General features: G+C 36.0%; 3 protein-coding genes across 4 annotated transcripts; 1 reads left to right on the top strand and 2 right to left on the bottom strand.

Moving 5' to 3' along the window:
* Positions 1-12419: 12419 nt before the first annotated feature.
* On the bottom strand, positions 12420-16542 carry LOC127639971 (DNA-binding protein RFXANK-like). Its single transcript, XM_052122331.1, has 8 exons — positions 16399-16542; positions 16146-16263; positions 13551-13616; positions 13354-13454; positions 13147-13272; positions 12885-12951; positions 12733-12813; positions 12420-12630 (listed from the first exon to the last, which is right to left on the bottom strand). The coding sequence occupies exons 2-8, from the start codon at positions 16243-16245 to the stop codon at positions 12560-12562; spliced, it is 612 nt and encodes a 203-aa protein (XP_051978291.1). The 5' UTR covers positions 16246-16263; positions 16399-16542; the 3' UTR covers positions 12420-12559.
* A 163-nt stretch (positions 16543-16705) lies between these two features.
* LOC127639972 (BLOC-1-related complex subunit 8-like) lies at positions 16706-21148 on the top strand. 2 transcript variants are annotated; one of them, XM_052122332.1, is made up of 6 exons: positions 16706-16847; positions 17104-17216; positions 17437-17501; positions 18089-18196; positions 18561-18646; positions 20822-21148. In XM_052122332.1, the coding sequence occupies exons 1-5, from the start codon at positions 16811-16813 to the stop codon at positions 18622-18624; spliced, it is 387 nt and encodes a 128-aa protein (XP_051978292.1). In that variant the 5' UTR covers positions 16706-16810; the 3' UTR covers positions 18625-18646; positions 20822-21148. The 2 variants fall into 2 exon arrangements, with proteins under 2 accessions (XP_051978292.1, XP_051978293.1); XM_052122333.1 differs by lacking the exon at positions 18561-18646.
* Positions 19988-23362, bottom strand: LOC127639970 (transmembrane protein 221-like). Its single transcript, XM_052122330.1, has 3 exons — positions 22898-23362; positions 21243-21328; positions 19988-20717 (listed from the first exon to the last, which is right to left on the bottom strand). The coding sequence occupies exons 1-3, from the start codon at positions 23188-23190 to the stop codon at positions 20233-20235; spliced, it is 864 nt and encodes a 287-aa protein (XP_051978290.1). The 5' UTR covers positions 23191-23362; the 3' UTR covers positions 19988-20232.
* Between the last annotated feature and the right edge of the window lie 1589 nt (positions 23363-24951).

The following is a 24951-nucleotide window of genomic DNA, read 5'->3' on the forward strand; positions in this document are numbered from 1 at the left end:
CTGGAACATTTGTTTAGTAGTAGCATTTGCCTACTTTATATTTGCTGATTTCAACGGATAAGTTTAAAAAAATTGACAGATTCGTGGCATGACATCAAAATTGATTTCTCAATACATGTTCCTGGTCTTAGAGGCCATTCACACCATGGAGTGCAACGAAAGGCAAAGAGGGCAGGTTTCTCGAGTCACGTTTTTAAAAGTTGAACTTCTTTTAAAGGAATATTCTGGGTTTAATACAAGTAAAGCTTAATCAACAGCATTTGTAGCATAGTATTGATAACCACAGAAAACAATTTAAATTTGTCCCTTGATAATAAACAAAAGGCATAAACCGTAGTTACAGTAAGGCTCTTATAATGGAAGTGAATTGTGCCAGTCCATAAACATTAAAATACAAAACATATAGCCACATGACGTAATATTTTATCAAACCTACATTATGTTAACATATATAATGTGTAGTCTTATGGATATACTTTTGAAACATTGTGTATTTTAGCGTTTATGTATTGACCCATTAACTTCCATTGCCACTGGTGCAGTGCTTACTTTGAGATTTCTTTTTTTTTTTATTAAGACATACAATGCTGTGGTAATCATCAAAATTAGGCCATAAATGCTGTTGACTGAGCTTAACCTGCGATGAACCTGGAACATTTCTTTAAAGTGACAGCATCTTAAAAATATGTCGTTCCAGCTCAAGAGGCTGATCACACAATTGAAGAACAGCACGAACGAACACAAAAATGTGCTTGGTGTGAACGGCTCCTTGTTGTACATGATTCATCAATGCATGTTAATGCAAAGAGAAACAAAATGTTTGTTTTTGAAATCTGTCATCAAAATCTTTGGAATTCCTTGTAACCTGCTGTAAAGGGATCAATGGAAAGGAGGAGGCGAGAACCAGCTTGATAATATAAATAATAGTTTTAATGATAAACTTAAAACAAAAGACAAACACACACATTTACATGACGGACATGTCCATAAACGATCTCTCTCTCCCACACAACCCTCTGCAGTCGACCTTTATCCCTCTCGGGAGGCTTGATTAGCCTAATACGGGACCGGGTGTGTAGGATCACGACCCGGACCCGCCCTCCGCCCTGCCACACCTGCCTTTCTAAAAGATTACCAATTAACGATAACTGTTAATAGTGATTTTATGCCGGTTAACGTAAATGAAAAAATGACAGCAATATCATGACAGGGTGAACTTGACCTTCATCCTCCATGTCTCAATAAAAAAAGTCTACTTAAAAAAGGGTGCCAGGCGTGTTTCAGGAGGGTTGCAGTCCTCAACAATCCACTGCAAACTCGCATTCAGGTATGGAAACTCCAATGTTTTCAATCCAATCAAACTGCACCCTACAGTTTTTACATTTCAATCTTGTTTCACTCTGAAATATGTAAAGTTACAAACGTAAAGTATCATGTAGCACTGCCTATTACCATATCAGAAGCAGAGTAGACTAAAGGGGCAATTATTATTTGCACACAGGTTGTGATATTGCATGGGAAGTACCTGCAAAATCAGCAGGTTATCACAAAGCTTTAGATCTTAATCACAGGGGCTTAAGCACATCTTAAAAGACACAAGCATTGTTTGACTTCACATATCCAGCTGAAATGTACTCATAGACCAGGTTCAAGAGTCTGGAGGGTTCATCATTCTTATTTGAGAAGCTGCAATGAAACTGTAGAGGCATCTATTATGTGGGAATGAGTTGAAGAAATTGGAAATAAAGTGAAAGAGTTTGAATGGAATTTGCATGGAAATTGGATCATTCATGAGGTGGAATTGGTGCCATTGAGAGTTAAATCAATTGGATTGGACAATATTGAACCTTGAATTGAACGAGTGGCAACTGAATTGACCCAGACATGATGAAGTCCCTTTGGCAGCTGTTGGAACCTCAAGACCATCATCTCTATGGTCTTGAGGAAAAATTTTAATTTTTCCATTAAAATATACATAGCCAAAGTATGTTTAACCAAAAGAGGCTCTAACACCATGTCATAACCAGACAGGACGTGATAACCCAACATGCATTATCTCTTTCATACTTATCAGAGTTTTTGTCCTAAACAGCTGCATCAAGCAATAAACATTTTGTTGACCACTTGGTTTTTTATTTACATTTATGCATTTGGCAGATGCTTTTATCCAAAGCGACTTACAGAGCCCTTATTACAGATACAATCCCCCTGGAGCAACCTGGAGTTAAGTGCCTTGCTCAAGGACACAATGGTGGTGACTGTGGGGATCAAACCGACAACCTTCTGCTTAACAGTTTAGTGCTTTAGCCCACTACGCCACCACCACTCCATTATTTGGTAGCAAAGGTATGATTGAGAGAATCATTGATTTTTTTTTAAATACAGGTGCAAATTTGGCTGGTGTGTTTCGGTAATCAAGTCAAGTCGATTTAATTTGTATAGCGCCTTTCACAACACATCATTTCAAAGCAGCTTTACAGAAGATCAGACATTAAAGGGTAACTAAACCCTAAACCAACTTTTTTTAGTTAATGATCTGTAAGAATGGGGCTTTATTAGTACTGGTCATTGATTCAAGTAATTTTTTTGACATTTGTGTATAAAGTGTTTTAATTCTTCATATATTCTACAATATATGGTGTAAAAACGTCTGAGTGCTGCCCTCTTCAGGTTGAACGGTGGCTACTGCAGTTCAATTTTCCTATTGGCTGTTTGTGGTACTTCGTGACGTAAGCGGTGACAGCTGACGTAAGCAGGTTCCAGCTCACCACGCCAGATTCATGTACATGTCGTCTTGCGACCGTGTGAGGAATAATAATAACATAGAGTCTGACAGCAGCTGTCAATTAATCCGTCACTACGAGTCTCAGGTGTTGGATTAATGACCAATGTCTTTGAAGTCCATCCAGTATTAACGTCAGAAGTTCACATAGATGCAATTGTCCTTGTTAATTGAATAATGAAGGTTTTTGTTGGCAATTGTTAGTCTATGTATTCCATTTCAAGAGTGTAGTCCACCAACAGACCAAATGATGCAGGCAGAGATCAGTGAGGTGCATCGCAGTTCAACCTGGCCGGTAATTTTGGTAATGAGACTAATTGTTTATTTTTAACCAAATCTGGTGAGTAATGATACATTCTTTAGAGCATCAATTAAATGTTGATATTTAAAGTTCAAATCAATATGAATTATTTTTCAAAATACTCAAATTCTCAGATTTTTGGCCAGGGTTTTAAGTGTTGCGGTAATGAGAATTTTTCTAGACATGTTCTCAAAAATTTTGATCTAAATTAAATCAGTATTTTGTGAGAACGACCTATATATGTTCTAACTGGGTGTTACTATGCAATGTTGCGCAGCAGTTTTCCGTGTGAACATGGACAAATCTCTTGTTGGTGAAAACATATGGCATCGCACATGCCAGTCGCCACAGTTTGACCTTCAAATTCAAAGAACACAAACATCAATCATTTTGATTTAATATAATATGTACTTTATTATTTATTAAAAACAGAATTCCTACAGCATGACATGAGATGGCCTGTTGCTGATATTTGTTGTGTGTTCCAAAGTAATTTTGCACCCTCTAAGCTGAGCATGGCCACCGCTTTAATGCACTCTTTGCAGGAGTCCAGTTATGGTATTATCTGTGCAAATTTAATTTAATGCTCAGGCTCTCAAATGTTCCTTCGCACAAAATCATGTTGAGCTGCCCAGATGTTCACAGATGCCATGTTATGTGTGCACCAGGGTTAATGAGATGGAGTCATCTTAATTCAAGGTGTTATTCTGTGATAATAGTGGTAAAAGCAATTTGCAGGGTTACACTGAAGTGCAAGTGAAGGTATCCAGCCAGCGAGAAACTTGCAAGGATTTACACCTTTGTCTCTGGAGAAAGTAGGCGAACGTGAAATGCAGCTGTTTTCATTCAAGGCTTCAAGGACGAAAAAGCTTTGTGAGAGACTAGTAATCATATAAAAGATAAAGGCTGAGAAGCACACAGCATTCAAGTTGTTCATATAGTTACATTATCTGTCTTTTATCTGCGAAGGCCTTTTTGATTAAAATAGCCTTGATGACAATTTTAACCAGCACTTTGAAATGACGCTCACATTAATTTAATTTGCACTCTAGATGTTTATTTTCCATTTGATCTGCAACACATATATTACTTGCTCTTGTGTGTTGTTCCGTAGAGTGCAAGGGTTTAACAACATACAGATCGCCATGACAACAAATGACCTCATATGAGCTAGATGATCATTTGCTTGAATTCTAAATTAACTAAAGGCAGAAGCTCTACTTCAAAACCTAGGCTTTATTTGACATTGCATTTTTCTATTTCTGCCATATCTTGTGAGAGTTGTATGGTGGTACGCATTTCCGAATTTAGCCCTAGTGAGATCTACCTAGTGCCAAGTTATGACAAACTTGCCACTCTTACGATTTCTTACAATTTTGCGATGTCATACTAATTATAATGACTTAACCAGGTAGCACTCTGCCACTCAAAGAGCGCAAAGCATCTTTATGTGTAGACTTTACGAGCAATGACACAAATTTGCCACAAACTTGCCGCAAATTCGCCACTGATCATTTTCACATGCAAATGAGATTTGACGCAAACTTGTGGCAAATTGTCCATATTTACCAAAGGTTTGCTGCAGGTTCACCACTACTGGTGAAGACCTGCAAACTTATGGCAAATATTTGCAGCGAATCACAAGCTCATTTGCATCTGAAAATAACGAGTGGCAAATTTGTGGCAAGTCTGTGGCTAGTTTCCCAGAACTCTAGATCTTTTTTAGGGGGGAAACTCAATCATTTATATGATGATTTCCCATCAGAACATGTTGCTGATCTAACAATGTGATACTCCAATCAGCATTAAAAGTGTACAGCACACAAAAATATTGGATGAAATATTCAATTGTTAGTTAGATATTACTTTTTTGTTGTTGTTGATGTTCATCTGAATGCATACTGGGATATGGCATGAAGGGTACATACAATGCTGCCTCGGATCTGGTCAAACCAATTATCTTAGAAGGCAGCAGAATTTTGCTGCCTATTGTTTACATCAGCCTTTGTGTCAGAAGGATGCCTATGATTCCTTAAAATGCTGTCTAGGTAGGCAGCTCACAAGGGTTTGGAACAGAGCTTGAATCTCAGCAGTAACATTTAGTTTCAATACTTTTGCCTTATTAAACCTTGGGCGGTTTAGGTCCAACACAAATGAACAATTTAAACCACAGTGGGAACACTTCACAAACCCTACTGACAGCTTTCATCTTCTTTTTTACAGTGGAACCAATAGCCAGAGGGACTGACTGCTCTCTGCACAAGGCATCGTTACAAAGTGCAATGGCTTGACAACAGGACAACAGAGCTAAGGTCTGTCATTTGCCAGTAGGTGATTGTAAGCCCTGCAGTTTTGCTACAGAGATAAATTCAGTTAAGAGACATTGCTGTAGAGCCGTTTATACAATCCCACCCAGAGGACAGTTTATTGCTCAGATGTTGCATAGATTTCTTTCATAGCTCAGGAGACTAAATGGAGTTTTTACCTAAATGACCACAGCATCTTAACGGTCTTGCCATGACATTATCATTTCAAAGGCTAAACGTCCATTACATTGACTGAAAACTTCCTATTAGGCGATTAGAGCACATGGCGAATATTTCTTCTCTCGTCAATCTTCTTTTACCTCTTCATCAATCTTTCTTCTAATTTATTGCTGGACGTAGCACGTATGCTCACCTTGAATAATGACTGCCAGTTTCTCAGCGTGTGCAGGAAAAGAGGAACAATCGAAATCCTCTGCTTGCAGTTGTAAGTGAAGAAAGCATGAGCGACTGCACTTTCACTTTGTAATGGAAGCAGCCGAGCATATTTTGCAAATGCTTGGCTTCTAAATGGTTTGATTACGAGTCGCGTTAATATTGAAGCAGAAAATGATGGTGCAGAGGACAATTACAGAAGCGTTCCAAAAACAGGGAATGGCGCAAACGCATCACTAATTGCTCCAGAACAAGCAGATGTGTCTTCTATTTCAAGCCATTTTAAGCTTATTAAAGCACAGAGTGCCTTGTGGCACATCAAATGGCTTTGGGAATAATTGATTGGATGTAAATATCGTATCAGCCGACAAAATGCAAATAAGGAATCCCATCAATATATTATCCGTTGAGCAATGAATTTCAACACATAAAAGTAATTGAAAATCAACAGCAACAAAAAGATTTAGTGGCTTTTTTATGCTTGGCGTATTATACAAGAGCCACTACACAGTGCAGATAATACGGTTGTCATTCTGAGTGTTTAATTGCGTTCTGTACATATGTAGTTTGGTAAAACAGACAAATAGCGAGTAAAACACACACACACACAACAATCGTATTAATTCTCATATTTTTATCCATTTAGTAGGTTTTCTTTTATGCATTTAAAGCTACACTATGAAAGAGTTTTTTGTTATAAATGAACAAAATTTCATTAATGAGCAAGTACACCAACAAACTGTCTTCCAAATCATGTTTTTGCCTTACCCAGATTCACTATGGTGCCTATAATAATTGTTTATATTTTAGAGCTTGCATACTTCCGTCAGTCATTCTTCAGTCAGCGAAAGAGTCCGTAATGATCAAACACAAAACAACATCGGCTTTTTCAGAGGTGGCGACAACTCAGAGAACTTAAAGGATTAAAACCGACCAAGAGATTGCTTTTTCTTGTTTGACAGGTAAAATATTTTATTGGACCGATAGTTAGTCAGGTAGCTCTCTTAGCGAGGTTGTTTGTTAGATAGCGTTAGCCACTCTAACGGGGCTCTTTATTATGAATTATGTTACTGCAGTGCATGCTTTCATTTTCGAGGAAGGACAATGGAAAAAAATTTATTTTATGCTGGTACCAATGATCTCCAAACCAGCTACTACCAGTCTATTTGCCTGCTAACTAAGTTATGATAGTTTCCACTGTTTGACTTTATCTGATATGACTAGCAATTGCCTCACTTTTGTAACACTATTTTAAAAACAACTGTTTTCAATGAGTCAAAACAACAGCGAAGAAATGCTACTTACCTGGTAATGAGACATTTTTTGGATATCCGTCTTTTTCTTCCTTTCGTTCTTTTTTATTTATTGAATTTTTTGAGTGGAGGGGGCGAGTTTTCTTGTTGTTAGTGACATTCGCTCCGATAAGTTGATCACCTGTAACCATGGTTACATCAGTACTCCTCAAATCATCTGACTCATCCACACAGAAGAGCAGAGCCAAAGTCCAGATCACCAAAGTACCAAAACAGTGTTCCTCCAGAAGTAACTTGCAGTTCAACGCTTAAACCGCTAGAGCGCCAAAAGTTACATAGTGTAGCTTTAAGCAACATTATGTAAAAATGGTACCAGCTTTTCCTACTCATATGCATGTAACATCAAATGAACAAGAATTAGTTTAGAAGTAATCCAAAAGCAATCTTTTAGTTTTAATTTTAGTTTTAAGATTACCTTAAAAATGTATTCTAGGAGGTTACGTTACTGACTACAGTTTGTCATGTAATTTGTAATCAGTACCAGATTACAATATAGAGGAAATCTACACGGCACTTTTGAGGTGATAAAAATAAGAAATCTTTTAAAAATCTAGTTTAAAACACGTGTCAAGTTTGCAGAAATGTAACATTTGCGTGCGTCCATGTTGGTTTTACAGATTTTTGAAAAACATTTAATAGCTTTTTCTAAAAATAATTATAATTATTATTATTTCATTAATTAATTACTTTAAAATGTGAAGTGGTGTAACTATCAAGTAAAAGGTATTAAAATACCTCTTTGCACCTTGAATATATGAGTGTGTTCACAAATTATTCATTAATTTAAAAAGGTTTCAAGCATATTTTCCAGGATATTATTATTTTTTTTAATTTATTTATCTTTTTTCCCCCTGAATATTATGGATTTTTGAGTCATAGTTTTCTCAGGTTTATGCCCAGAACAAAATTCGCCTTTTCATAAAAATGACAAAATATCTGCTATTAATCACACTCACATCCTTGAGGGTCTAAAAGTATGTTTTTTTTTATTTCATCACATGACAGCAACATGTTTTCCTACATGTTTGTTACACCACCTTGTCTTTGATTTGGTGGACAAAAGTTTTTCATATATTAATCGTATTTTAAACAAAAATGTTTCACCTCAATTCAAAATGAATAAAAATTAAAATATTAACATAAGTTTATATTGCACAACTCATTCCAACAATTCTTTATCAATAATTTCATCTGTTAATTATACTTACTTTTCTTTCTTTCTTTTTTTATACTGTCTCCAGACAGTTGCACCACATTAAAAAAAAATTCTTCACTTTAACACCTAGAAAAAAATATCTAAATGACTTGGAACTGGAACACATGTTAATCATAGAAGATGCTTATTCAAGTAACTGTGTGGTGGTACTGAATCACAATTACGGTGTGCAGTGTGCCATCATTACAATAGTTTTTTGTGCTACTAATTTTGTAAATATTTTCGACTAATTTAATAGATCTGGACAGAAAAGTTATTGTCACATCATTGATCCATGCATGGTGATCTAAAATGAATCAGATTAGGTTACCTAAAAAGTGTCTAAATCTAACAGATTTGATTACAATTTCAGTGTCATTTGTAATCGTTATCCATTTCAGAACTACCCAATGTTTTCAGATTGGATGGGACATCTTATGCAGGCATTCAAACAAACATCACCTTTATGCAGAGCTGGAAAAATTAGTGTAGTTTTGTTCAAGGTGTCAGTCTGAATGTTGATTTGTGGTTGTAGTCTGGTTGACCGTCTCTTTGGGGCAATTTTCTCAAGTACCCAAACTAGACCGGAAAACTTGAAACCAATCAAACGGCTCAGAGACGGGAAGCTTATTTACAATCTTAATGTCAGATGCACATATCTCTTTCTGATTCTCTTTACAGGAAGGAGAGATATCTATTCCAAGAATAGCCACACACCCCTACTTTTAAGTTGTAAATTGTAGTAAAACAAGACAGAAGATTGTTAAATCCTGGAACTCTGGAATTGTGTGAAGCAACAGCCAAAAGACAGAGGATATGTTGTCCTCATAAAATGAATAAACAAGTTTGGACATGTCTAAATTGTTTAATTTATTTCTACTATATGCTTGCAATATAGGATGGGTTTTAAGAAATCATCATAACCTTAATTCATGATGGGCCTCATAAACAGCTTATACCACATTTCCTGTAATGCAGACTTGTGTTTACTGGATTAAGAACAACATTGGCCAAATTCAACACATTTTGCTGTTTAATTCTGCTTAGTCAATGACCGAAGAAACTGGTGTTAGAATCTAGTACTTAGGGCGACACTGACATCTAGCGGTTCAAAATGGAATTACGTTAAATCCGACATGTGCCTTCAGTTTGCCCACAGTTGAAAGGTCGACGAAAACGCAAAGCAGGTAGGGGAAATGTGGGTTATACAAAATGAAAACATGTGCCTCATTGTCATATTACACACACACACACACACACACACACAGAGATCCCCTATATATATATAATGTAAATGGAGCTTCTGTCAAACAGGGTGGGTTCTTCTCTGAACAGAGATCAAGCAGTTTGGCAAAAAGTTTATGTTTGATTCCAACCAGGAGTAATTTTGCAGAGCCGGTGCGCTATTTCCTTTTACTTTCTTACTGTAAATAGAATTTCTTTGTGGTCTAGGGCACTGCTGTCTGTAGGTGGCTCGCACAGGCCCAACCCTTACAGTGCTGTATTAATATATTACAGTATATATTAATATATAAGTATGATATTGTATATTAATATGTGTATGTGATGAGGAGGGGCCGAGCCATGAGTGTGCACAGCTGGCACCCAATCGGGCTAATCAGCCGAGGAAAGGGATAAAGCCGAGCCGGATGCGGCAGATCAGGAAAGAGAGAGCCACAAGCAGCTGCTGTGTATGTGTTTATGTTCATGTCTTTTTAAGTTTTAATTAAACATTATTTTGAATGTTCAGCCGGTTCCCGCCTCCTCCTTGCCCATTTTAAACCTTGTTACAATGTATTATTTACTTTTAATATTTGTGGTATTTTAAAGAAAATTTCACGAACTTAGCTGCAAAAATAAAGGGCATCTTGTGGAGAAATTGCTTCTGTTTCACACCTGACAATAAAAGACTGAGCACAAGCTGGTCCTGAATAAATGATGTAATAAATTACATTAATGACTTGTGCATTGTGGGATTTAAATGTACCCAAGTGGCTCGAGTGTTTTGACTATGTACACCAAAATTCATTCAGATCCAATAAATGATTAATTGACCATTTCTGGTGATGCCAGAAGTTGGTGACAAATGAATGTAGTCACTGAATCAACGACGATCAAAAGATAGTTTTAATCTTTTACATTTTGTATGTCTACAGTCCTACAAAGAGTCTTTAGTTTTTATGCAATTATAAGAACAAAGCAAATCTATAATTTCCCTACAGTTTGTGAGCTGCTGAGAATGAATTTTATCAAAAGACGACAATAATTGTCAAAAGTAAAGTAAATAGTAAATGTGTAAAACATTATGTCTACATATTTATTCACTTCGGTGAAATGCATGTGTTCTAAGAGCAGATTTATCATTTTTGCCGACCGCACACCAACATAGAGGTTAAAAACAGGAGTTGATATTAAAAATAGCTTTACATATTTAACACAGATCTAGTAATCTGCTTAAATTGGCAAAAACTATCGATCAAACTATCACCTCATAAACCTAATATAAAAATCATAACTTAATGAAGACTCATGAGCTGATATAAACCCCACTGACAATGTGTGCTTAAAAGAAGGAATGTCATTTGTTTGTTTTCTGCAGTGCATTTCACGTAATGCTGCCAATCAAGAATGATATGCCGATAAAAAGCTTGTGTCGATAAATAACTTGTGTGTACTTCATCTCCAGATTATTTAAATCAACATCAATGCAGATAAAAAACATGGATAATTGAGCATTGTTGAAAGTAACTTTGTAGAAACTAACAGAGCCACATTGATAAGACTGTCTGACTGGTGGCCTATTACATAAGGGTTGTTTCGGCTCCTGAAACTCACCTGTGATTGGCTGTTTGGTCGCACAATCAGCCCAAAGTAACAAAACGCAAGTAATGTGTAAAAATCCGCCATTTGGACTTGGAATGGGTTTAGCTTGGAAAAGCGCAGGGACAAAAATCACTTTTTTAAAGAGTGTGGGGGACGTGACCCCAACGGCTGCTACGCCCTTGGACTAGGGAGAATCCTAGTGGGTTATCATGGAGTTTCCACAGGCAGTGGCAAATATAATTTTGCTAAATTTGTGCTCTCTTATATGCATTCCCGCACCTGAATGCTCTGCAGTCTATTAAATTTATGAGAGATAAGTCGAGATGACAGGTGCCGGTACCTACTTTTTATGGAAAACTGTATCCTGTAAACATGTAAAGAGTGAGAAGATACAGTGACTCATTTCTGTATTGCATCATTACATCATTCTTAAATCTGATATATAGTATATGCAACAAAAACAAAAAAAAAGAAAGAAAATTTATGATTTTAATGCCATTCAAAATGCAATATACAAGTCGGTCTTGTAGCAATATATATATATATTTTTTTTTTTTTTTTGTATACTGAGTTTTTATATATGAAGCATGTTTTCCCAAACTACATGCCTAATGGAATTTGATGAAATATCAACTATTATTTTATATGTATGTTTATGTGGCAACTATTGTGTTATGAGTGAGTCAATCATTGAAAACTCCTTTAAATAATGCTTCCACAGGGCATCCCAAAGGGAGAGCAATCATGGTGGCTAAACTACACAAATACGAATGATTTTAAAGTGAGTTCTGAATGGCAGTCATTTTAAAGCCCAAAACCTTCAGTCACCACACATAATGATGCATTTCATTGCACTGGCTTTCTCTTCTTATTCTAACCAGAGATCATCAACTGTCTACAAATAACCCTCACATGCTTCTTCTAGTTTGCTTTCTCTTTGTTCCTGGTTGATAGCCAAAGCGTGCATGTCTTTCATTTATCCCAAGCTTATCAAATCCTGGATTCTTCACCCACAGTTTTCCCATTCAATATGCCCCTTTGGTGCAGAGGCTTAAAACAGTGTTTGAAAATAGTGCTGATATTTTGGGAAGAATAATTGTTTATATTTTGGATATTCTGAGGGAAACGTTTTTGTAATGTTTTGAGAAGAGGATTGAAAGGAAGTAGTGAATGTCAACTAACTTTTTTGGCTTGTAATGGAGAGATTGTGTTCACCTCTGGACCTGGAATTTATTCCCGTCTACTGACGTTATTTGATCATCACATCTAATTTATTTTGTTCTACATTGCCACCCCTTGTGATGGTTTGATTATATTCACAAGCTTTTTCAGGTCAACACCGATTGTGTTGTGTTTTTATTTAAAAAGTATAAAAACTGATCTTTACAGTGATAAAGTATTTAAGATTAGGGTAAAACAAGGGTTATTAAAGAGAAGTCCTGTGCTTCATGTGCCCTCTGATGCTGAAACTGGTCCACGAAACAGTTTCAGAATGTGTTCTTCAAGAAGTTTTTGCACTGCAAAAGAATTCGACAATTCAGTGCTGAGGAATGTTCTTATCTCTAACTCAGAAAAATGAAAATGGTGAATTTTTTTGCTGTGTGATTATGGGTACTTGCCTTTTTTGTGACCCAGAGCAACAGCAAGAGCTACAGGGCTATATCCAGAGTCTGCCTCAAATGTGATATCTGCCCCATATCCTAAACATAAAGTTACTTTAAGTTTTCATCACAAATATACTTAAATGAATTACAAATTTAAAAGGACTTACTTAAGAGAGCTTCAACGCATTTCATGTGATTACCACGAACGGCATAGAGAAGGGGGGTCCCACCATTCTGTTGCAAAAAGCCACAATAATTGTGAATCATTCAATTAAAACTTCTGTACTGCTGTATTTGATGGTCGTATTTATTCACATATATATATATATATATATATATATATATATATATATATATATATATATATATATATATATACACACACACACTATGTATTTGCATCATTTAAAACAATGACATTTTATGTACCCAGTCATAAGAGTCAATGTCAACATCACATTTTAGGAGAACATTAACAATATCTGCAAATCCCCCAGCACTGGCCAAAGAGAGGGCACTCTCTCGTTCCCGAGCTAGTGTTTTCGGATTGGCTCCCTGATTGAAAACAATGAAACATTAGTGACCAAACACCATTCCAACTCATCTGAACTGCTATAATATTTGTGTCTTCTTCACCTTCTGTAGAAGAAACTCCACCATCATTATTTCTCCAAATGCAGCGGCCCACATCAATGGGGTGAAACCCCGCTCATCTTGATTGTTTAATGCAGAGTCGTCTACAAGAGTAACAATACACATATTCTGTATGTCATATATTGTGTATGTAACATTTAAACAGTGGATCCTTCAGTTAAACAGCAAGTCCTAGATACCTTTGTCTAGATGTGTCTCCACTTGTGAAATCTCCCCATGGGCTGCCAGCTGATGAATTGAGAGATCTAAAAGAGATAGGCCAAACTCATAATTACAGGAATAACTGAACAACAACATGTGCATTTTTGTATCTGGAAATCTGCAATGAGAAACTACTACATAAATTAAAAAGTACCGCTGTGTTACTATGTTTTGTTTTTGTTTTTTTTACATGATACCATGGCATTCTTTGAAGTAAATCATCTAGCATCATTGTGTAAATCAAAGTACCGTAGTGTTACCATCTGATACTATGGTACTGCCACAGTACTTTTTGAAAGGGTACTATTAGCTAATACCACTACAAATAACTAGATTGTTCAAGTTTGTGTAGACAAAGTTTGATGTTGGCTTGAGAAAGCCTGGTCTGAAAGTTTAAAATGGTTTAGTTAGACAGACAAAATAGATTAATAGAAAACAAAGCAAAATAGACAGATGCTAATGCTTCATAGATAATGCTTCATCCGCATTAATCTGGATAAATTTGAGAATAGCAATTTCGTTTCCAAACGCCCTCCATCCACACTTACATTTTCAAACATTTTCCAAAAAGTGAAGAAAAAAAAAAAGAAGAAACGTGGCCCTATGTCATTTTCATGTATAGTCTAAAACGCAATTGTCCTCATGTTCCGCCACCAGACAGCAGTTCCAAGAAACTTCCTGTCGCCTTTGAATGAATGCAATGTAAAGGATGTACAAAGTAACATTTATCTTTAACAATGCTATCAAAGCACAGTTGAAGTCAGAAGTTTATATACACCTTAGCCAAATACATTTAAACTTAGTTTTTCACAATTCCTGACAATTCCATTTAATCATAGAAAACATTCCCTGTCTTAGGATCACTGCTTTATTTTAAGAATGTGAAATGTCAGAATAATAGAAGAGATAATTATTTATTTCAGCTTTAATTACTTTCATCACATTCCAAGTGGGTCAGATGTTTACATACAATTTGTTAGCATTGCCTATACATTCTTTAACTTGGTTCAAATGTTTTGGGTAGCCTTCCACAAACTTCTCACAATTAGTTGCTGGAATTTTGGCCCGTTCCTCCAGACAGGAACTAGTGTAAATGAGTCAGGTTTGTGGGCCTCCTTGCTCACACATGCCTTTTCATTTGTGCCCACAAATTTTCAGATTGAGGTCAGGGCTTTGTGATGGCCACTCCAATACCTTGACTTTGTTGTCCTTAAGCCATTTTGTCACAACTTTGAAAGTATGATTGGGGTCATTGTCCATTTGGAAGACCCATTTGCGAGCAAGCTTTAACTTCCTGGCTGATGTGTTGAGATGTTGCTTTAATATCCTGCAGCAAAGCACCCACACATGATGCTGGCACCCACGGTTCATGATTGGGATGATCAGGACTTGTTTTACTGTGGATATAGATACTTGTCTACCTGTTTCCTCCAGCATCTTCACAAGGTCCTTTGCTGTTGTTCTGGGATTGATTTGCACTTTTCGCACCAAACTACATTCATCTCTAAGAGAAAGAATGGGACTCCTTCCCGAGCATTATGATGGCTGTGTGGTCCCATGTTGTTTATACTTGTGTACTATTGCTTGTACAGATGAATGTGGTACCTTCAGGTGTTTGGAAATTGCTCCCAAGTATGAACCAGACTTGTGGAGGTCTACAACTTTTTGTTATGAGCTCTTGGCTGATTTGTTTTGATTTTCCAATGATGTCAAGCATGAGGCACTGAGTTTGAAGGTAGGCCTTAAAATACATCCACAGGTACACCTCCAATTGTCTCCAATTAGCCAATCAGAAGCTAATTGGCTCATTGCTTAAAGGCTTGACATAATTTTCTAGAATTTTCCAAGCTGCTTAAAGGCACAGTTAACATTTGTACGTATGTAAAATTCTGACCCACTGGATTTGTGATAGAGTCAATTAAAAGTGAAACAATCTGTCTGTAAACAACTGTTGGACAAATTACTCATATCATGCACAAAGTAGATGTCCTAAACGACTTGCCAAAACTATAATTTGCTAATATAAAGTGGAGTGGTTAAAAAATGTGTTTTAATGACTTCAACCTAAGTGTATGCAAACTTCTGACTTCAACTGTAGATAGCAGGCACAACAATACAGCTACAACGTGGGCCGCCATCTTAATTGTTTTAGGTTGAATGTATTACATGACTGCACCACATGCCAAAAAATACATTACTTTTTTTAATATCTCCATCATTTTCAAGCCAACATAATAATGATTTCACCAAAACTAAATAAACAGCATGTACCATGCAAGACGTACCATTGTAAATACAGTTTTGAAAATACCATAGTTGCAAAAGTTATTGTTGGTTCTGTAAATTAAATAAAACAATCATATTTTATTATAAAATACTATATATGGGACCTCAAACCATGTTAGGAGTTTTCAGGAGCTTTTTTTATGATTTTATTCAATGAATCTTTTTCGATTGTAGTTACAATAAATTAAACTGTGGTATTCGGTTGGTAAATAAGGTTATCGTGGTAATTTTATGTAAGGAACTGAACAAAAGTTCTACTGTGCTCTGACAGGAGGTGAGGGACTCACTATCTAAAGTGGCGGGTCGGACTGTGACCTCATTCCCACGCTGTTTATTAGTCAGAGTGGTCGAATGGTTTGCAGCAGTCTCGTCAAGTCTGTTTTCCATAATCACTGAACATTTCACCTACATTAAAATGAACACAAATAGAAAATGTAGAGCTTTAGCAACTTTAGATACGCTCCAATTACAATGTCTAATTCTGTATAATGATTTCAAAGTCAATATCCTATCAATAAACGTGTCATGGGTGTATCTTACCTTCGATTCCTTAATATTTTTGCTCCCAGATCTCTTGAACACTACCGTGCTCTTTTAATTACACTTCACGTGCTTGTAAGATCGTATATGATGCTTTTATTTCCTGATTCGGTTGTAAAAGTGAAACTGAAATAGGATACATGAATGTGTTTTGAGGTCAACACACGCACATAGAGAAGATTTTTATGGGTCATGTCATAGTATCAAACAGTACAGTACTTTTATGATAATGTATATTCGACTTTTGGCTGCAACATTTATTTTCATCCCTATAGAAAAATAATTTTCCATGTGGCTAGGAACTATTTATTAAGGGGTTGTTTTATTCCGGAGGATATTTTGGTTGCACGCGCGCATTGATAATACAGGAGGAATATTATATATCGTGCATTTGTTTTTGTATTTTGATAACATGGACGAACAAGAAATGCAATTGAAAGTAAAAAGAGGTACAATGGCTAGATAAAAATGTCTGATGTGTGTTATCATATACACGTTTAGAAAATGGAATATGATTGATGCCTGTGTGTTCATTAATTAACGTCATACTTTGTTTTGCTTGATATTTAACATTGACCATTTCTACGAAGTGTCTTGCGAAAGTGTTGTTTGTTGTCAGTGACCTGATTTGGGATCACCGTAGAATCAGGGTAATGACACTGATGTAGAGGGATTGATTATGTGTTCTATTTATCTCTCCTTTAGTGACTGATAAATTCACAGAGAGTATGTTTGTGTTGGCCAATGAACCGTCTATAGCGCTGTATAGATTACAAGAGCACGTCAGGAGGTCCTTGCCAGAGCTGGTGCAACACAAGGTACTTTATTTCAATAATGTTATTTTGCATATTAAATACAGAGATAAAGATAATTTAAACCTCCTAAAAATTATTGTATTGAAGATATGTTTAATGACTTATGTCAAATGTTCTAAATATTGAAGTTGGACCTCCATGCTGGTTATAAGACAATCTGACACTTTGAAAGTGATATACTGTGCATAATAGTGATGTCAAATGATTTCCCTTCTCTTTGTAGACAGACATGCAGAGTTGGGAGGAACAAAGCCAAGGAGCAATATACACTGTTGAATATGCATGCAGGTAAGATTGGCATTAAATGATTAGGGACTTTAGTATTTCTAAATACTTAAGTAGCCTATTTATTTTTCCAGTCGGGTTTCTTATTATTTGCATTAAATAAACAGGGACTTTAGTGTTTATAAATACTTTAGTATTTATTTTCAATATGTTTCTTATGATTTGCATTAAAAATTGACTTTAGGATGTATAAATTATAAAGGACGCATTTTTCTATATTTTTTCTTATGAATTGCATTCAATAAACAAGGACTTCAGTATTTATACATATTTTAGTATGAATATATTCAATTTAGTTTCTAATGCATTCCATTAAATACGCAGCGACTTTAGTATTTATGAATACTTAGTTGGAATATTTGTACTTATGATTTGCCTTAAATAAACGGGAACTTTAGTATTTTTAAATACTTAAGTATTTATTTGTCAATATTTTGTCTTATTAGTTGCATTAAGTGAACAGGGACTTGTATGTATTCCTTTCACATTTATTTTCAACATGTTTTCTTATGATTAGCATTAAATAATCAGGGACTTTTTTATTTTTCAACATGTTTTGTTGCATGCCATATCTGTCTCTGTGTTTTCAGTGCTGTTAAAAGTATGACAAATAGTAGCCTGTATTTCAAGAACATAGACGGGCTGCTCCGGCAAGCAATCTCACTGAAGGAACAGATCAGCAACTCACAGGGACGCAGGTAGAGGAAATGAGTTTTTTTTTTTTTTTTACACTGTACTGACTATTACAACATTATAGGCACCAACCAAGGACATTGACTCCCTATTAGATATTTCAAAACTAGACCAATTAAACATCTATTGTTTGTCAAGAGGCATATTTTAAACATTGTGATGTATTATCATTCTTGCTTGTCACATATTTACTTCACATCACATGGTTTTGCTATTTATCTGCAATCACTTCATTAATAGCTTGATAAATCACTTCAATGCTAAATGTCAATATGACATTATTTGGGGCTTTCTTCAATTTTTCTTTGCTTGTTTGCTTCACTTTTAATTTGCTCACTTTTATGTTTTTAAAAATGCATGCTGCTTCAGTGGTGTGAACCCTACAATTGATCAAAATGAGACCTCCACACATGCTTCAGTCACTCCACCTTGACTCATGGAAATCTGTCTCCAAGGTTAGTGTTTCTACAGGCATTTTATTATTATTATTATTATAATTTCTACATAAAGCATGCAGTTGTAATCTGGTGATTTATTATATATAAAACCACCAGTCAAGTTGGAAAAGCTTCCGAAACCTTTAATTACTATTTCAGCTTCATCATAAGGAGAGACATTAAATTGGCAACTCAGACTCAGCCACATGTTTAATGTTATTATGATGTAGTAGTATATGGACTTAAGGTGTCATTTTTCATCTCATCTCAATTTGTATACTTTTATTACAGGTAATACATTGCATTGAATATACAAAACTCATAGATCTTATGTCTTTTTAGTAAATAAAAAGAAAAGTGTTTTGTAACTAAGCTACAATAGCAATTCAACAGTAATTTAGCAAAATTATCTTACATTTTAACAGTTAGTGTGCATGGTTTGCAAACACTTGTTTGATATTAGGTGTACAAAAATAGTCAGATTTTCAGATATTTCTCTTTAAATGTTATTAAAAACTTGGCGGCCAGAGTCTAAGACAAGTCACTCAAGAAATGTTACTATATTTTGTGGTGTCTGTCTTAGCGGAGGCACGTTCAACCTGGTCTCATAGAAACCCATTACTTACTATACCTACATTTTGTCAAATTAATTTTACATGGCTCGTATGTATAATGGCAGTTTCTTAGGGAAAGTGGTTGCAGTGGGGCAGTGGTGGCTCAGTGGTTGAGGCTCAGGATTACTGACCAGAAGGTCGGGGGTTAAAGCCCCAGCACCACCAAGATGCCACTGTTGGGCTCTTGAGCAAGGCACTTAACTCCAGGTTGCTCCGGGGGGATTGTCCCTGTAATAAGTGCACTGTAAGTCGCTTTGGATAAAAGTGTCTGCCAAATGCATAAATGTAAATGTACATACAATGACTTTAATTCACTTTCCCACAAATCACTAGTAAAATGGCAGATTAGTTTAGAAACACTTTTCACCCTGTTCCTCACACAATGATAGCATATAACATAAATACTTTTACTATAGCGTATTACTTGATTTTATTAAACTACATTATTATACATGCATTAAATAAACTACATTTAGAAGCTTGTTTGAGTGCAATCAAATTGCACGTAGCTCAACTAATAGAGCATTGCACTTGCAAAGGACCAGGAGGACCTAGTCCTGAAGAGAACGTGTGAGCTGAAAGTGTCATAGAAGCATCACAAAATGTCATTGTTGTTTCAGCAACTTTGTTTTTCATGTCTTATTTGCTTTTTCAGACACTGTCATTCGGGGTTAGGTTGAAGGTTTAGTGTAGGGAGGTAGGTTTTGCTGAATTTGAATTTAATTTGAAATTGCTGAATTTCAGCAAAAACCTTATAACCTCATGTGTATGGGAGAAAATTACACTCGCTTTTAGCGCCTCTTAGTGGACATTACACCTCTGAACTGCTGCAATACATGTAAGGAAACTTCCTAATATCATTTAGCAAAAATGTCACCACAGTCGGTACATTTTCATGAGATCAAAGTCTACATGTTACAGGATATACAGAGCCACATATTATATATTTACCTATTTATAACCATCACATAATGCCCAACTTGATATCATTCATACTAAAGTTGAATCCTTCAATGTGGCCTTGCGTGCTAGCACAGATCTCATCTCACTGTTTACCCCATTCCAAGGTTTCGCCTGGGTGTGAAACCGGCCCGATTCAGTCGAAAGGGTCTGGTGTGTTCGGCCACTTCTGCCACTGCTATCACTAGAGTGAACGTGAGGCCCATTGGATGGCGAGTACTGGCTTTTCTGTTTTGGGTCAATGTTGGTGAAATCCCGTTGCAGACTAGCTAAACTGTGCTGCCTCCTCGGCTTATCCGCAAGGCTGAAGTTCGACATATGAATTCCAGCACTGCTTTCAGGGTCATTTCGGTACATGGTGTGGGCATATTCGTTGTGGAAGTGTTTGGCTGTATGTGCCGCCTGTATTGATTGAATGATGATAAGTAACAGGACGAGCACACCGGAGGACAGAACGCACACACTGGCTATTCCTGTCTCAACTTCAAACACCAACAACATGTAAATGGACATGGCTGTAAAAAGAAAAAGACAAATCAAAGTCAATATATGGAGACTGTGTGTGATTCAATCATATTGTGTTTTTTTTAATATACACTGATATATTCTGTTTCAACAGGAAAAAAGCTTTGGATCCCGGCATGGTTAAAGATGGAGGAGAAAAGCACAGCTCTGGAATATAAACTTATGTACTCAGTTGCCCAATTGAGGAATTTTAGGCCTGGATAAAACTGTATACCATGTCCAAAGAGTGTACCTGTCACATATTGGTTTATATGTTCACATATGATATATTTCATATTGATGCTGACAGTATTAGACTTGGTTAGACTTTATTTTGTTTTAGACAGTCGTTCTACATTTGATGTGATGAAGACGGTGGAATAAAACTTGTAGCTATGTTCTGTAAATTTGTATATTCTGAATATAATCATTAAACTTTTAAATGAAAATACAAATGTGTCTTGATAAAGGAATAGTACACCAAAGACTATTTAACTTTCTTTTTTTTTTTTTTTACAGTAGGTCTGCATACTTACCAGCTAAATAAACTGAAACTCCAAGGCAAAAAAGCCCAATGGCCACGTGCCGGACAGCCCTGCTATCCAACAGAAACCAATCAGCCCTTAGGTTGCAAAGAAAAAAGGGAAATAATTTCTAGTTCAATGGACTAGTGAAGTTTCAGCAATACAAATTGTGATATCAAACCAAGGGCATAGCCAGAAAATTACTTTTGGGTGGGGCTCAATAAAAATGAATGGGGCAAGTTTTTGCCCAATTTAAATAATAATACTTTTCCTTAACAACAGAGAAGCAAACAGTTCTTTCAGAAATCTGAATTTACTTATTTGTTTAACTATTTAATAAATACTTATATGATGTCAAAAAATTATCTCTAATATTCTGTGTGGGCTTGGGTCTAATTTGGGTGCCCACCCTTGGCTATGCCAAAGTATCAAACAAGTGTCTACTAGAATGAAATGGGTTTAAGCAGCAAGATGCTGTTTTATACCCATTGACTTTTAATAATTGGTTGTTTATTGCAAGGTCCAACTTTCCTTAATATATAAAGTTTGATCATCAGTGGCCCCCACATGGCTTAACATGTATGAATGTCATTGCATTTGATAACAAAATATCATACCAAGTGGCATCTGCAAACAAATTATTATTTCCTTTTCTCAGAAACTTATTATTATTATTATTATTATTATTTTGTTGCTATTTGTGCCATGACTTTTAAAAGGATATTCCCGATTCAATACAAGTTCATCTCAACTGACAGCATTTGTGGCGTAATGTTGATTACCACAAAAATAAATTTCGACTCGTCCCTAAGTTCCTTAAGAAATGTATTTAATAAATCTGGGTTACAGTGAGTTACTTTTAATGGAAGTGAATAGGGGCCAATCCGGAAACGTGAAAATACTCACCGTTTCAAAAGTATAGCCATGAGACATAAATAATATGCATGTTAACATGATTTTTGAATGATAATATCACTTAATAACCTTTTCTGTGCAAAGTACAACTTTGTTCCCATGACGATGTAACACTGTAAAACCTTAAAACGACCATAAAAATGACGATTTAAAAAATGTACAGCTCAAATAATACATGAGTTTTAACAGACAAATTAATGTAAGTATTTTAATTTTAAGCTTTACATTTCTGCCTTTAAACACTCCAAAAATTGCCCCCATTTACTTCCATTGTAAATGCCTCACTGTAACCTCGATTTTTGCTTCTTTTTTTTCTGCTGCATTTTTATTTATTTTTTTATGAAAAGGAGGGACAAGTCGAATGTAATTTTTGTGGTAATCAATATTATTAAAATGCTGTCAATTGAGCTTAACTTGTATTGATATGCATTTAAGCAGGTGGTCCATTGTCATTTTCAGTGCATGGACTGTATGGATTTCCCCTCAAGTTCACACATGTGTAGTTTATCGCTCTATGTATGAAATGTTCCACTATTTGCCTTAATTTTGAGCAGTATCTCTTGTTTTATCTTTAAAAACCTAGCCAGGTTCTTTTTGTGAAATGTTTTGATTGAAAAATGTGCTTTCTTTAAGATAAAAGGCGCGTGGTTTGATATTTTCTTATCTAATGCAATGACATTCAATGGCAGTGTCCAAAGGTTACAGGTTATTTTCATTCGTGGATGCACAACACAGTCATCTTCTCCATTTACCTTTGTGTATCTTGTTCCCCTCTGCACATTTCAGTTGTGAAATAACTCTGGAGGAGACACGCGACAACTGAACTCAAGCTGAGCGTCAGAGACAAGGCTGAGAGCACTGTAGAAACAGGCATTAAAACCGCTGCAATCTCACTCGACACGAAAGAATGCGACTCCTTTATTCCAGCCTGTTGCGTTTGCAGCTGAAAAATCAAAATGACCGATAATATGGACATAATGGAGGATAAAATCCCTAAAAACGCGAGCACCACGAGAGTCTGTTGACTGTAGGAATTCTGCGTCATCGCCGATTGCGAATGAATGTCCCATAAAAGTACACAAACACACCGCAAAAGTCCATAAAGGGTCTGTTTTCCCGCTTTGCCTCGGTGTGTTTTCTGTTTTGTCTATTCGCAGTTTTCTTGCCACGTAAAACGATGCACGAGAGGCTAGTTTTGGAATGCGCGTGCACTCCGTGTTGTTGCTCAGACTGAGCATGTGATCTACTTTAGATCCCAAGATTAAAAAGTGTTTCATGCAACAATGGACTTTCTGTTTGGATTGATTCACATAACCAATACAATGTCGCACCACAATGGGAAATGTGTAACTTTTTGCACAAGGAAAGGGCATATCAACATACATTTGTCTCTTTCTTGCTTCAGTGCATTCAACAGGTGTGAAGCACTAGGAAAAGTTTCAGACTGGCTCCCCTTATGGAAGTGCATGACAAGATCATCATAAATGAGCATGCAAATGCATAGCTAATCAAAAACTAGTCACATTTTGTCATTATAGTAGCAATTCTATTGCAATTTAGCTGGGGCAATACAAACATTTAAGGCTGAAGGCAGAAACAATGAGTGAGTCAGTTGTTTGTGAAAAATATTGAAAAGGGGGTCTCTGCAAATACTGAGGATATGCGGCTTTGTATATAAAGTCCAGCATCAACTCACAATCATTATCTAAATGTAAAAAAGCCAAACATGTTTGAGAAGGCAGCTGACCTCGTGGTAAAAGCTCCTGTCTTTTCAAAGTCATTTTGATGATTTATGCAAGATATGCAATTAAAAATGTAAAGCAGTATTTTTTATTGTATTTTTTTGATCCCCTTTTCTCCCCAATTTGGAATGCCCAATTCCCACTACTTAGTAGGTCCTCATGGTGGCACGGTTACACACCTCAATCCGGGTGGTGGAGGACAAGTCTCAGTTGCCTCCACTTCTGACACAGTCAATCTGCACATCTTATCACGTGACTTGTTGTGCATGACACTGCAGAGACTCATAGCATGTGGAGGCTCATGCTACTCTCTATATGCTAGCTAGTGACAGGTACTGTTTACATGCTAAATCAAGTTGGCGAGAAGCACTTCTGAGTGCATAGTTATCACTATTCTTTGGTCAGCACAGATATCGCTCAATGGATAAATCAATGTGTAAAGTACTTTAAATATAGGGCCGGTTGGTCCTGAACCTAGCCCCAAGCTCCACTCTTTACCATGACGGTAACCCCAAAAACTACAACATAACAGAAACTTTTCTAAATCTCAACATAACAAAACATTAAACACCAACAAGCCTCCTCTTTTATATTAATCTTGCACAAAGACAAATAAAATAACACATCTAGTTTCAGTTAACTAAATAAAACATATTCATGTTGTCCCAAAGCAAATGGATTAAGTAAAGCTGACAAGACACCTTTTTAGTTGAATCAACTCAATTAATTTAAGTTCCCTTTGTTACATACATTTATTCTGAGTAATATGAACATGGGAGGAGTGAGTAAAACGAATACATTTCTTTGTTTAGAAAAAGTCTAAAAGTTTGTAGTACATGGCAAGATAATTATAAAAGTGGATGCATATGCATGAACAATTAACATCGAGCAATGTTTAGGAATAATATCACATTGGTTTGATATTGCATAAATTAGTAACAATAAATATTTTTGGGAATTTAATAAGAATGGTTGGAAGAGGGCCAAGAAATGTTTATCTGAGAGCACTAAGGTAAGAGGCCCGGTCACTGTTGGAATGGGTGAAAAGGCAGCCGTTAATCCCA

This window comes from Xyrauchen texanus, chromosome 48 (assembly GCF_025860055.1).
Source record: "Xyrauchen texanus isolate HMW12.3.18 chromosome 48, RBS_HiC_50CHRs, whole genome shotgun sequence".
Classification (NCBI taxonomy): Eukaryota; Metazoa; Chordata; class Actinopteri; order Cypriniformes; family Catostomidae; genus Xyrauchen; species Xyrauchen texanus.